Raw genomic sequence first — 14912 nt, forward strand, 5'->3', positions numbered from 1 at the left:
CAAAAACATTTGTATCCCCTTAATATTTTGAAATTAAAAAAAGAAAGAAACTACAGAGTCTGACAATTAAGTTCACAAACTCATCCTAGGCAGAGTGCTACAAACCTCATAGCCGAATATTACTACACTCACCAGATGACCAAGGGGACTACTTCAAAGGGGATTGTATGTACACCTTCAGCTATGAGGTAGGTAGCACTTTGTCTAGGACCAGGTCACAAACTTAACTGCCAGATCTTATATGGCGGCGGCTCTGATGGCTATTCTAGAAAAAGAGTTCCAAAATTGGTTCGAAGGGTGAAGTAGGTGCTGGCACGGAAGCTCCCCGTGCGTAGCTTCCCAAGGGGAGCACCTCAGAGGTGATCATAGTGATCCTTAGCAGTGAAGTCTGTACTGCTTTTTCTAGGATGAATTCGCAAACTTCATTGTCCAACTTTGTAGATTGGATGGTGGAATATATAGAAAAGAAAAAGGAATAATATCTTTTTATAACTCAAATTTATTCAGATTTGTTGGTATTTTATTAAATTTTCTCTCATTTTTTTTCAAGCAAATGAATACTTTTATTAACATTGTAAGTTTTTTTTTTTTTTTTTTTTTTTTTTTAACATGGTAGGGTTTTGACCTCAAATACTTGTCAGGTCTGCTACTCAAATGAACTTAAAGCTAGACAATGTATGAACCTTAAAGATGCCTCTTCTCAGTCCAGTTTAGGGTCTAATGCAGACAATGTCATGCTTTCCTTTCCTCAAAGTCTTTTGCAAACATCTCTTCCATTTTATGCCCAGGATCCCTTGAAATGCATCAGGGTATTACATCAACTTGTACAGAGTATCAAGATTGCACCCCCCATTCTAAGTCCAAGTCAGATAAAGATGAGTTAGGTTGTCCAAATAAACTCACCAGACAATCACATCAGATAGTGTACCACATAGAATTTAAATTTTGAACAAAATACATCTCTCGTCCTTTGGTGTCACACAGAAATTAAAGTCCCCAAATACAGACAATACTATTCTCCACCCCTTCTCCAGATTCATCAGGCCTAGCCAGATCAGCCCCATCCACACTTCCAGTTGAAATCTGGGCCTTTCTTCAGCAGCTGTTGCATGGGGTTGTCTTCTGGAATCAATGGAGCTCCTTCAGCACCTCCAGAGCTGGAGAACTCCAACTCTGAGTCTCATGTGTCGCACACAGACCCAAAGTTCCAGGGAGCTATCAGGTCACACAAGAAAGAGCAAAGCACCTCAAAATTTAGAAATAACAACCAAAGCCAAGAACAAATGTGACTGCTGCAAGAGCTTGCAATCTAGGCCCTAATTCCTGCATGTGAGAGCATTTCCCAAACAAAAGTTACTTCCCCAAACAAAAACATTTAACAATCAAAAACGCACATTGAGGTCATCAACCACAGACCATAGCAGAAACGTAGTGTAAGTGAAGGACAGAGTGTCGACAGAGGAAAAAAAGAGAAAACAAAAGGCTCTCTGGTTACAGCTTCTCCAGGGTGTCAGCCAATCTCCATCAGTTGTCTAGAATCCATCGGCTGTATACCGCCACGGCTGCTTCACGACGACTCGCTCTTCTCCATCTGCCGGACCAGCTCCACCAACATCTCTGCCATCTTCGCCATCTCCTTCGCCTTCTTGTCGGCCTTCTCGCACCTCTTGGCCACCCTGCCCTCGACTCCATCGTTTGGGTTCTGAAGATGATTCAGTGCGCTCTCCTCCGCAGCCTCCACCTGGGTTTTTATTTGGATGAGCATATTGTCCGTCTCCCGCAACTCGCTCCTGTTCCGCATGTACGCCCGCCGGTGCTGGCGGGTGAGAGATGCGATGTCCTCGCGCACCTCGTTGATGACAGGCAGCAGAAACTGCTCGAAGTCTTCCTCAGGCTCCAGCACCTCCACTTCCTCTGGCTTGGCCAGCTCAACGATGTCCAGGGGCCGCATCTAAGCCGCGAGCAAAATCTCAATTTCATTTTTTACAAAGAAAACAGTTGTGAAGATGTTATTCTCAAATTCAGAGCTTTAAACAGGGTAGACAGTAAGAATTCTCTACAGTTGGCCTTAACATCCTGAAACAGGGAATTAGTGTTCTAATTCAGACAAGCTTGGGAAACACGAGAACATACAGAATGAAATAAATGTTAAACGTTGGTGACCTTTAAGAACCTGGAATCCCACCTCAGCCACCTTCTCCGGGAATCCCATTCCCATCTCCAGCCTACATGTCTAGATATCTTGCCTGAGCTCCTAATCCCTCTAGGTGACTCTGTTTGGATGACAGACATTAGTGTTTTTACTTCATCCTCCCACCTCACTGTCAATCAGCTCTTCCTTATATATTCTTTACTTGAGGAATTACACCATCATCCACTAAAAATGTGGGAGTTATTCTCAAATATTTCCTATTCATGTCCACAATCAATTCATTTGATTTAAAAACTGACAATGGCAGATTTTTACCAATGGCAGACTGACCTGTCTCTGTACAGCGAATATTTGATAGTGTCACTTTACTATTTAAAAATTCTTCTGCAACTTTTCACTGTCTTTAAGATTCATGATCTAAGCCTAGTTTACCAGTTCAATTTCACATTTTGCCAAGCTTCCATTCTACCATAAATTATATTCCGGTCACACTACATTGCTTCAGATCTCCAAACATGACACGTTGTCTATCATGCCTACAGCCCTTTATTGTGATAGTTTCTGTCCTCTGAACTCTTTTTATTTACTTAGCTAACTCCTTCCTCCAGGAAACTTTCCCTGAGCCTCCAACAAGAATGGCTGTTGTAAAAAGCAATTATTCTTTCTATTCATCTGGGGTCCCATGATCGATCCTCTAGGATTGCTGTCTTTGCCTAAGAGATTCTCCCAGTCTGCTTTAAGTGCCCCAATCATGCATTCTTGTGACCCGCTATGGTCCACCTCTCAAAGCCCTTCATACCCCCTACTGGTTTTCCCCCTATGGAGAGAAACCATTTAGAAAACCCTGTGCTTCTTTCCCCAGCATCTTCTAATACTGTATCTATGTTCATCCTTAGGGAAAAAGGGCAGTCGACACCCACCACCCTCTAGGATAGGGCTTTGTTAAGTAAAATACTTCAAAGACCAAGCAGCAAAAGAGGTCATATTTGCTTCTTGAGTTTCCCCAAATAGAGTCAAGATGGCCATTCATTGTTTAAAGGAGAATATTTATGAGGATCAAAAGCCTAAGAATTGAATGTCTGAGAGCAAAGTTAATTCCCTAACCAACCAATCTAGGAGATTCTATAGATCGGAGATGGAGAACAGAGAGGCAGGAGCAAGAAAGAGTAAGCCCTGGCCAGTGACTCTGCTGATGGGTGAGGGGAAGGGGCAGACAGGACAGCCTGTGGGAGGACTGGCCCAGGAACTGGGAAGAGCACTTAGAAGTTCTCCTTCCCATACCAAGAAGGGAACTGAAAGGGCTGGGGATGAGTCTGGAACTGGAGGGCGCGTGGGTCCTGCACTTACTGAGAGGAATGGAAATGTAGCCCTAGGGGGAAGGCCAAGAGGGAAACTCTAAGTTGCCTGAGATTATTCTGCATTGGGTAAAAGCCAACTTCTCACTCTCTTACTTAGACTTGAACTCTTTTAATATTTCAATGACTCTCTTGTTCTACTACAGTATCTTGCCTGGAAGACACCCTCACCATTAAATGTTTGCTGGCTGGAACGTGATGAGACCATTTTGCTATCACTCTGTGGTATCACAACTAATGCCTATTAGAAGGAAAAGGAAGGGGCAGGGTGTGAAAGGGGGTGGGCCAGGCCAGAGACCAGTTGGAGGCAAACTACAGAACCAGATACCATGAGGGTGTCCACTAAAGATGAAGAGAGGCAGACGCTGGTCTGGTTATAGGCTGCCTTCCCATCACTAGGGGGACAGCAGATTAAGAGGAGTATTGTCCAACAAGCAGATTTTTGAGCCTGACAGCCATGTCTGTCAATAAAATATGAAGGCAAAGGATTGCCATTCTACCTGCTATGGAGCAAAACCTGGGCATGAAACTCCACTGGGCAGGTGCTACTGAGGGGAAGCTGGGATACAGCAGGAGCTCTGAGGCTGGCACCAAGGCACAGAAGTAGGACATGTGAGGTGGAGCTCAGTCACAGGTCACCAAGGGCCAGCACTTGGTGGCAGAGCATTGCTTTAGTTAAGCATTGGGTTACAAATCTAAGAGACCATCTTAAGAAAAGGAGACAATTTGGGGGAAAAGATATAGACAGAAATTATAACCAGAAATGGCTATTTTAAAAAACAATTATTCTTTTTATTTATCTGGGGTCCCATGATGGATCCTCTAGGGTTGCTGTCTCTTCCTAAGAGAGTCTCACTCATTGCTCCTGAATTTGCTCCCTCTTTTCAGATTGACTTTGCTTTTTCAATCACTGTAGGAATGGCTGGACAGAGACTGTCACATCTTAGGGTGGTGGCATAAAGCCAAAGATAAGCCTTCATACTAGGGGCTCAGCTCTTTACCCAAGTTAGTCTCTGGGTCATGAAAACCTCCATCTCCTACTTGATCACTGTCCTTATTCATCACGGCTGCAATCAACAACAGTCGCATCACTGTAGTGATTCTACATCAGCATTTCCTAGACTTGCCTTCTAGGACTACTTAGAAATAAATATCCTCAGGCCCCTCCAGTGGACATTCTGGGGTGGGCCCAGGAGCCGCTATCTCTAATAAGCATCCCCCAGGCCACTCTAAATTCAGCAAGCTTGGAAACCACACTGGAGCAATTCTAAAACTTTAGTTAGCATCATAATAACCTGAGTGCGTATTATAGTGCACATTCCTTCCCCCCCCCAAAAAAGATTCTGCCCTGGGGTGGGGCCCTGGAAGCTATATTTTAGCAAAGTGACCCTGGTGAAGGGTTCCATAGGCTATATATAATTTGAGAAATATTAGTTTAGAGAGAAACTCCATGTAGTTTCAGAATCTCTACCTAGAGCCAGTGTGGTCTGGGAGTAGCCTCTTTTCTACTCCATTCTGTGATGGGTGGACCAGAGAAGGATTTTAGTTGTTGAGGGAGCCCCAGAGGCAAAGGACCCAAACCACTGAACAGAAGAGGCACTGGGCAGAATTATTAAAGGGTGTAGGTCACAATGATAAAGGCAGATCACACACTTCAACAACAACACTAAAAACAAAAGCTGCATTTACGTCAACAACTAATCTTTGTATATAAATACTATAAGACAAGAAGAATGAGAATTGCTCACTAACACCTTGAGTTCTTACTATGTGCTAAATGCCTTAGCCATGTTATTTAATTCTTGCAAAATTTTTAATTTGCACTTTGATAAGATAAGCAGTGTAGGAGATGAGCACCAGGCTTATAGAATAGGTCACCAGTTCTTGAGGGAGGCGCAGGACAATCTCCTAGATGGCACGGAGATGTTTGGCTGCCAGGAGACAAGCCCTCAAGCAGCCTCACGCATTAATTAGAGAAGCTGGTCGCTCATTAGCAAGCAGGTGTTATACTTTGAACATTCCTGGTGCAGCAGGGTGGGAGTCCAGCTGTGGGGAAAGAGCAGGTAGCAACCAGTAAGCACATGATCCTAGTACGTGGGTCCCCACACCTGTTGTATAATGCTTCAATAAAAGGCCATGGCAGAGATTGCTCAGGGCTCTCCCTGGCAATATGAAAGCCCACCTCTTGCAGGCATTTGTACCTTCAAGCTGTGTTCCTGGCTGTTTTTATAGGCACGGTGACAGGGAGCCACAGCGGGCACCCAACAAAGCAGCATATCCAAACACATAGCAAGTGGCAGAGCCTCTTCTCATACGTAGGTCTTGTTTGGAGTCAAAGCATGTGGTCTTACTGGCTGTGGCATATTGTAGCTAGGAACAGGGATTACTTCCGAAGTCAGGAGAAAAGAAATCCATAAATCATGTTCTATACACCAAGAAAATCAGTTGGTAAGACAGACCCAGTAAGACAGACCCCAAATTTAATCACAGAATCCCTTTGTGGTAAAAATAAACCTTCCCCATAATTTACCAATTTTGTAAATTCGGATTTTAATAAATTGCATTTTATTAAAATCACACACCTGTATGCCCTCGAGCTCCCTCAAATGCACAAATAATTGAAAGACACAGAAGTGATGTAAAAGGAAACCAGCTAAGGATCTCAGACTAAATATTAATAATTTCCCATTCCTGTGGAAACGCTGCCACTGAAATAAATCAGACAGCTGCTTGCTCTGTAATGGGCATCTTCTGCTTTGGCCAACAACACACTTCTGGAACCCTCCTGCTGTTGGTCCACGCAGCCTGGCTGTATCCACACTGTGGAGCAGACCAGTCATCAGTGGCCTCCAAGCATCCCAAAGCTGGCAGGGCTCCGCACTGTGTTCCCCATCCTCTGCCCAGTTCCGATTCTGGCCCTGAAATCTCAGGCCTGCTCCATCTAGCCTTTCTGCCTGGTTCTCTTGATTTACAAGAAGAGGCAGGATCGGATTTTCAGTGAACTCACTGTGCATTTTGAAAAAACAGCTGTAATCAAGATACCGCCTGTTGACTTTGCAAAACCTTGGGGAAGGAGTTTAGGAGTGCTAAGTACATGGTTCCAAATCCTCATCTTCAAAACAGTATTTTAAGAGATAAACGTATAAGGAATTGTGAGGGAAATGGAAGAACAGTGTAGCAAGGGGAACAGGAGTCATGGAAAATACAGGTGCATCCCCAGACCTAATTCCTGCCCTGCCTTCTGTCTTCCTCTTCCTCTGCAAGACAGTTCCTTATCACATAAAGAGCTTTAGATCCCAGGGAAGTCCCTATTTTGCCTTTGGTCTAATCCAATAATTAGCACAGATAAGAAACAAGATTCTAAGAGACTGGATGCTCCTGGGAGTACTCAGCTTGTTTTCTTAAGGTCTTTGAAAATAGTTGACAAGAATGGTTACATACAAGTAACCCCCAAACCACAGATAACCCCAAACCTCCCTACTACTGTCAGGGAGCAACCTGAATAAATGGTTCCTAAACAATTGAAGTTTTGTTTTTAACATTAATGACTTTGTTAATAAATTTTGAAGGAGTACCATCTGTCAACTTATCATCAAATTGAGCGGGAATCAGGAACACCAGGACTGCATTTGCCTGCAAAAAGCTCACCGTTTGGAGAAGATCACATTAATAACTAGGGGCAATGCTGGAGAGTAGAATTTGAGCGCTACTTGAGGGGAACTAGAGATACTGGCATTACAGGTTCCAGAAAAAAAGGAGGAAAGATTAAGGTGGACCACATTTATCAAGGGAAGGTTCATGGGAGAGGTAAGCTTTTAATTTATGAGAAATTGGAGAGCAAGAGAAAACTATGCTGAGGGCATCACAGTGGAGGAAAAGAGAGGGGAAAGCTTCTCTTCATTCCACTTACCAAAATCTTGTCAGGCCAGAGCTTGCCTGCCTTGCTGTTTCAGTGTTTAGCCATGAGCACTATGAAGATAAATGCCTGCAGATTTCTTTGAGTCTTCAGAGCAAACAAGTCTGGGATACACACAGCATTATAGAAAGAATCAGTGGCATTAAATTACATCTATTGCAATTAAAGTGTTATGGACTAAAGAAAAAGATAGCATCCTGTATTCTAACCAGCATGAAATTAGAAAAAATAACTACCAAATACAGGCAGTCCCTGAGTTACGAGCATCCAACTTAACGCATGGAGGCTATTGCGGTAAGTCCCCACCAACAAACACCCCACTGATGTATGACTTGCACTTACAAACAGAGGCTACTACAGGTAGTAGGTGAATGTATCTGTTCCAATTTACATACAAATTCAAATTAAGAACAAAACTATAGAACCTATCTCATTTGTAACCTGGAGACTGCCTGCACCTGTCACCCTTCTCTTGGCTTGGATACATTTAAAATGTTAAGTTTTTCCTCTTGGGAGGAAAAACACAATTAGGTTCAAGAAGGCGGGAAGTGGGGAGGTGGCAAGGGGCTCAGTAAGTACACTGGAGGGTATATGGCATCCTCCTTGGTGAAGGACTCAAACACAACTCAGACTTTTCCTAAGTAATGCAAACAATGTAACATAATTGTGTGTACCCTTATATGAATCCAAAATAAAAAATAAAATAAAATGTTAAGTTGTAGGCCACTCTTGTAATCTGGGAGGCTGAAGCAGGAGGATTCCTTGAGTTCAAGAACTTGAGACCAGCCCGAGCAAGAGCGGAACCCTGTCTATACTAAAAACAGAAAAACTAGCTAAGCATTGTAGTGGGCACTTACAGTCCCAAATACATGGGAGGCTGAGGCAGGAGGATTGCTTGAACCCAGGAATCCTTGAGGTTGCTGTGAGCTATGCTGACCTATGGCAGTCTAGCCTGAGCCACAGACTCTATCTCAAAAAAATAATAAAATGAAATGAAATAAAATATTAAGTTGTAGGAAAAATAATTAATTAGATTGGTAAGAGCAAAAGTTTCTTTCTGTATGTGATTATTTATTTCCTCTGTACTACATAAACCAAATAGTTGCATTTAGAACCAATATATAAAATTCCATTATAATTAAAGACATTGCTAACTGCCATTTCTTTGTACCATTTTGACACAGTGAAAGGTAACAGAAAAGATAGTTTTCATGTATTTGATTATAAAGAGATGGCATTCTATGAGGTTAGGTGAAAGCTGTATTGAAACCCTACACCTGCTTGCAAATAGAATTTTAACTGGCAATTTGGCTGCTAGGTAGTATATTATGCCTTATAAAATAAATTAATCTTTTTTCTTTCATAAAGAACACAAGGCTACTGTCCGTGCCAAGTCTGTTCCCCAGAATTGCTTGGCAGTATGCCCAGATGTGCCAACAGTCTTATTGCAGAAACTTTCCAACCTATTCTCTAGGTGGCGCTTTTTTCTTCTTCTTCCAGTTTAACAGATACATTATGTCCCACCCTTCCTGGTATGATTGGTCAATAGTATTTTCAGTTCTCCCTTAATGTCTTACTTCCCCAGACCTGAGTTCTTTCTAAGACTGACTCTTATTCTCTTCAAGCCCACATCGTTTTGTTAGTCACTGAAACAAACTAAGCTCTCATGGATTCAGATTTAACTTTAAAGGGGTTCCCCAAGTTGTCAACTAAGTCAAGATGTTACTAATATTCCATAAGATAAGGGTTCTGTTGTTAAATAAACAGGAGATGCTGCAAACTCTGCATTTTTCGTATATGAGTTTATAATGCCCAGTAGCTGAGAAAAAACTTGAAGAAGTTGAGCAATACATATGTTTAAATCAAAATTGTTTTGTTTTGTGTTTTTTTTTTGAGACGGAGCCTCAAGCTATCCCCCTGGGTAGAGTGCCATGGCATCATGCTCACAGCAACCTCCAACTCCTGGGCTCAAGCGAGTCTCCTGCCTCAGCCTCCCAAGCAGCTGGGACTACAGGTGCCCACCACAACGCCTGGCCATTTTTTGGTTGCAGCCATTGTTGTTTGGCGGGCCCGGGCTGGGGATTCGAACCCGTCACCTTAGGTGTATGTGGCTCACGCCTTAGCCGCTTGAGCCACAGGCACCGAGCCCAAAATTGTTTTAACTACAAAATTCTTCCTTTCTGTCACTCTCTGTTGCTCTCTCTCCCTCTTTCGTCCTATCAGATCCTTGAAATATAATAATAACCATGATAACAATAATAATGATAAGAGCTAAATAGCTATTTATATTCCTTTAGTGATTATCCTAGAAATTTTAACACACATTATTAATAGCTTAATGTTAATAGCATTACGTTCCTCTAAATCATGTAAGAATCTTAAAATGCTGTCATGACAACCACTACATACTCAAAGTTATATGTTACCCTCTCTTGATATTTTAGCCTCCCAAATTAGACATTAATTTTATCACCGTACATGGTTAACATTTATGCATTCCATTTTCATGTATTACAAATCTTCCTTTTGACATGAAGTACCTTCGTTAGAAGTTCTTTTTGCTAATGTGTCAATAGTAAATTTTGTTGGATTACTGTCTAAAAATGTCATTATTTTGACAATTTTACAATTTCTACAATGTCAAGATTGTATTGTTGAAGATAGAGCTCTGGGTTAAAAGCTATTTTCTTTCAGTACTTTGGAAATTTACTTTCTGCTCTTCTGATTTCCATTGTGGTTGCTGATTCCATTGTGGTCTGGTTCCATTGTGGTCAGAAAGAAATTTACTTTCTGCTCTTCTGATTTCCATTGTGGTTGCTGATTCCATTGTGGTTCTGGTTCCATTGTGGTCAGCTATCAGTCATTGCAGGTAGCTTTTGGTTTGTTTGTTTGTTTTTTTGCTGTCTGGCTGTTTCTATTATCATCTTCACCTTTTTATTGTTCTAAATTTGTCACTCTGTGGTGTATTTCTTTTCACTTATGGTATGTGGCACTTTGGGCAACTTCCTTAATCTGTATTTTGGTGTTCTTAACTCCTAGGAAACATTCAGTCATTATGTCTTTTAATATTCATCTCCTTCATCCTTATTATTTCTTCTTGTAACTAAGATTATGTGTATTTTGAACCTACCCACTCTGTTCTCTGTGTTTATTCATCTCATTTTCATATTTCTCTTTTCTTTGTATCTGTCCCACATAGATATAACTTCTTCAACCTCACCTTCCAAGTCACTAATTGTTTCTTTAACTGTGTTTAATATAATGTTAAATCCATCCCTCAGCGTCTACTTTCGATTCTTACAATTTTCATTTCTGGTGATTCTTTCTAGAGCTCCTTTTCCTATGTATTCCTCTACATATATTAATTTAACTTATACATATTTATTTTATATTATATATTTGGTATCTGAAAATTCTAATAACCCAAGTCTTTGCAGGTTTGATTCTTGGGTTTGCTGTTTTGCTGAATTTCATTCATGGCTGTGTTTGCCATGCTTGCAGTAACATATATGGAGATTTGATATAAGACAAAGTAGCATTACAGACAGTGGGCAAAAGATGGTCTAATTAATAAAAGACGCACGATAATAAAGAAAAAAACCTTTTCTTTATGGGACTACACAAGGAAAATATATCTAATTATATCTAATTTTTGGTGAAAAGGTACTATAAAAAAGCTAACTTGGAGAGTAGTCCTTACATTAAGATCAATACACTGGCTTCAGGATAAGTATGAGCTCTGGGTATATGACAAGATTACAAGTCTATATATAAAAAATGTACAAAAAATAGTAATTACATATGTAAAAAAGTTTTAAACTGTGTTTCAGTCATAACTGGTGGTGGTAGTAATAGAATTGCTTTTCTGTGACTGCCATGTTTGCCATGTTAGATAAAGCAAATGAGTATTTATGAGATGTTCTACTTGCATTTTCCCTTTTGTATTCTTAAAAATCAGGATTCTTAGTATAAAAGAAAGTACTATAGAAGACATTAAGTAAAAATTCCATATTTCTGAATTTAATTAGAAGTACCAGAATAAAGAGTATAAATTTATAACATATTCTGTCTATATCTACCTATTCATTCATCCACTGAAAAGTTCTAGAAGCCATGACCAATCAGTACCGCTGGGCATGTCTGTACTCAGATTGTGATCTTGAAATGCTATTTCATATTAAAAGAAACCAACATTTATTATGAAGAAATGCTGCCTCTAGATATGGGGCAGGAAATGAACAAGATGCATCCGGAACATCTTGACACGCCAGATGTCAAGGAAACTGTTAAAGACCACTAGAGTAGTGTCCAAAGGATTCAGAAGCCAACTTAATGAGGCTCCCACCTGTTCTGTTCTATTCTATACTATTCTCACTTTTTACTGCCAAAGGTAGGACAATTTGAGCTTTAACAAGGATAAGAATTGCAATAATATCTTTAAGCCTATGCATCTCTAGTGACCTTTAAAAACCCTAATTGAATGATAAGAAACTATTGTTTTGAAAATGTTAAATAAAAAGAAAAAAAATCATGAAACACTTATTCTTGCTTTCCTTCAAGAACTATGCCATTGCTAAACCAAATAGTAGACAAGAAGAAATTCCTCTTTATAAAATCATTTTACCTAATAAAATTATAGATCAGAATATCATCATTTTATTAACATCATTAGAAAGTAGTAACCAGACATTATGCACCCATTGGTGAAAGAATATGCCATCATTTGATACCAAAATCATCAAATTTGATTTTGATAAAGTCTCTGGATCCAGCTTCCAGTTTCCAAGAAATATATGATCATCACATTGAACTGTACCACAAGTAGGCAAGCAGCAAAGTCCAAACTTAAAGCACATCTCAAGTTTTAAAAAGGAATCATACAGTGTGGGTATTTTGGTGTCTTGCTTCTTTCATTTAGGATAATGTTTTTGTAGCTGCATTTATGTTGCTATATTCATCCATAGTTCATTCCTGTTTATAACTGAGTAGTATGAGGGCTGACTATTAAGTTCAAGAACTCATCCTGGAAAGTGCTGCATACCTCATTGTTGAATATCACTATGGTCACCTTCAAAGTACTCCCCTTGGGAAGCTGCACACCAATGGAATTGCCTAGTCCACCCTTCAAAGCAATTTTGAAACTCTTTCTGGAATGTTCATCAGAGTTGTATTATCGTAGATGTCCTCAATGTCATCAAATATCTTTATTTCAAAATTTCCTTTATCTTCAGGGTAAAAAAAAAGTCATTAGGGGCCAGATGAGGTGAGTAGGGTATTCCGATATAGTTATTTGTTTGCTGGCTATAAACTCTCTCAAAGATGCTGCTATATGAGCCAGTGGACTGTTGTGATGCAAGAGCCATGAGTTATTGGATTAAAAATTTAGGTCATTTTCATCTAACTTTTTTTTTCTTTACTTTTTGCAGTTTTGGCCAGGACCAAGATTGAACCTGCCACCCCTGGTATATAGGGCTGGTGCCCTACTCCTTGAGCCACAGGCACTGAGAACTTTTTTACACAGCTTTTTTTTTTTTTTTAACACTGGTTGACTATTTGTTGAATTGGTACAAATTAATAATGAACAATTCCTCTTACATTAAAAAAGGTTAGCAATATCATTTTGACTCTTGATTTGGACTGACAGAACTTTTTTGTCATGGAGAATTAGCTGACTTCCATTGTACACTGGGACACTTTGTCTCAGGGTCATATTGGCACACCTGTGTTTCATCACCAATGGTAACAGGGCCCCAAACATTGTCTTGTTTCTCCAAAGGGAAGTCTTGGCAAATCTCCAGTCTCCTTTGCTTTTGTTCATTGGTGAGTTCCTTTGGGACCATTTTTGCACACAGCTTTCTCATACAAAGATTTTAAGTTAAGACTTTCCAAATGGGCTCGGCACCTGTAGTCCCAGCTACTTGGGAGGCTGAGGCAAGAAAATCACTTACACCTAAGAGTTGAGGTTGCTTTGAGCTGTGATGCCACAGCACTCTACCAAGGGTGACATAATAAAACTCTGTCTCAAAAAAAAAAAGACTTTCCTAATGGTTTCTCTATTGGTGCTTACTTGGCCCGCCATGCTTCTCACAGTCTGATGATGGTTTAGACACACAATTTGATGAGGTTTTGTAATGTTTTCATCAGTTCTTCTCATTACTGGCTGCCCTGACCTCTTCATCAGTGACTCTTTCTCTCCCCTCAGAAAAACGTTTAATCAGTTTATATACCGCCATTTTCTTCATGGTATTATCCCCATACACTTGGACTAACTTCCTCCTGGTTTCATTTCGACTCTTGCCAAGTTTAACAAGAAATTTAATGTTTGTTCATTGCTCTAATTCAAGCTCCAGCATTCTTGCGGGGGCACGCCAAATAATGCAACAATAATGAAAGCCACTCAGCAAGACACCACCACACCCCGACACAAACACAGCCGTGAGACATCAATATACCGAGTTGTGTGTGCAGTGCTGCCAACATAAGCACCCTGTGGCATATTTGCAGATTTAATAATCAGACCTTGTATAAATATATCACAATTTGTTTATATATTCACCTGTTGATGGAAACTAGATTGTTTCCAGATTTGGGCTACCGTGAATAAAGTCACCACAGAGAATTTATGTACAAAGTTTTGCTTGAAAAATATATTTTCATTTCTCTCAGGTAAATACATAGAAACAAAATTGCTGATTTGTATGGTATATTTATTTTCCAAGGAACTGACAAACTGTTTTCCAAAAAGGTTGTATCATTTTATTTTCCCAGCAGCAATTACATAAGAATTCTAGCTACTCCACATTTGCACTAACACTTGTCAACATTTTTAGCCATTTTAATGGGTTTGTAGTGACATCACATTGTGGTTTTAATTTGAATTAACCTGGTTATTATTGATGTCAGATATTTTTTCATTTGCTTATTGAGCACTCTTATGTCATTTGTGTGCATGTGTGTATAGAATGTCTGTTCAAATATTTACCCATTTTAAAATTACTTTTAACTACGGATTGAATTGAGTTTTATTATTTGTGTGTATATATATTCTAAACATGTCTTTTGCCCCATAGATGTATTGTGAGTATTTCTCTTCTATGGCTTGCTTTTCCAATTTCTTAATAATGCTTTTTAAAAAGCAGAAATTTTTGATTTTGATAAAATTGACTATCTTTTTTCATGTATAGTGTGTGCTTTTTTGAATTATCTAAGAAATCTATGACTTTCTGAAGGTCATGAAGATTTTTCTCCTATGTTTTCTTCTTAGAAGTTTTTTCTTATTATCCTTTTAATTATCTGAAGGATCTGAAATGATATCTCCTCTTTTGTCACAGATGTTGGTAATTTGCAGTTTATCTTTTTCTTTTCTTGATCAGTCTGGCTAGTGGTTTATTAATTTTGTTGATTAAAGAAGTAGTTTTTCGTCTTATTGATTTTCTCTAATGCTCTGTATGATTGCAATGTTTTAAATTTATTGAGATTTGTTTCAAAG

The 14912-nt window shown here is 39.7% G+C and overlaps 1 protein-coding gene across 1 annotated transcript; it reads right to left on the reverse strand.

The window, feature by feature from the left end:
- Positions 1-920: 920 nt before the first annotated feature.
- On the reverse strand, positions 921-1953 carry LOC100949318 (MORF4 family-associated protein 1-like). The gene has a single exon (XM_003785628.3). The coding sequence runs from the start codon at positions 1949-1951 to the stop codon at positions 1568-1570; it is 384 nt and encodes a 127-aa protein (XP_003785676.1). The 5' UTR covers positions 1952-1953; the 3' UTR covers positions 921-1567.
- Between the last annotated feature and the right edge of the window lie 12959 nt (positions 1954-14912).

The sequence above is a fragment of the Otolemur garnettii genome, unplaced genomic scaffold, assembly GCF_000181295.1.
Source record: "Otolemur garnettii isolate 467f Iridium unplaced genomic scaffold, OtoGar3 scaffold00016, whole genome shotgun sequence".
NCBI lineage: Eukaryota > Metazoa > Chordata > Mammalia > Primates > Galagidae > Otolemur > Otolemur garnettii.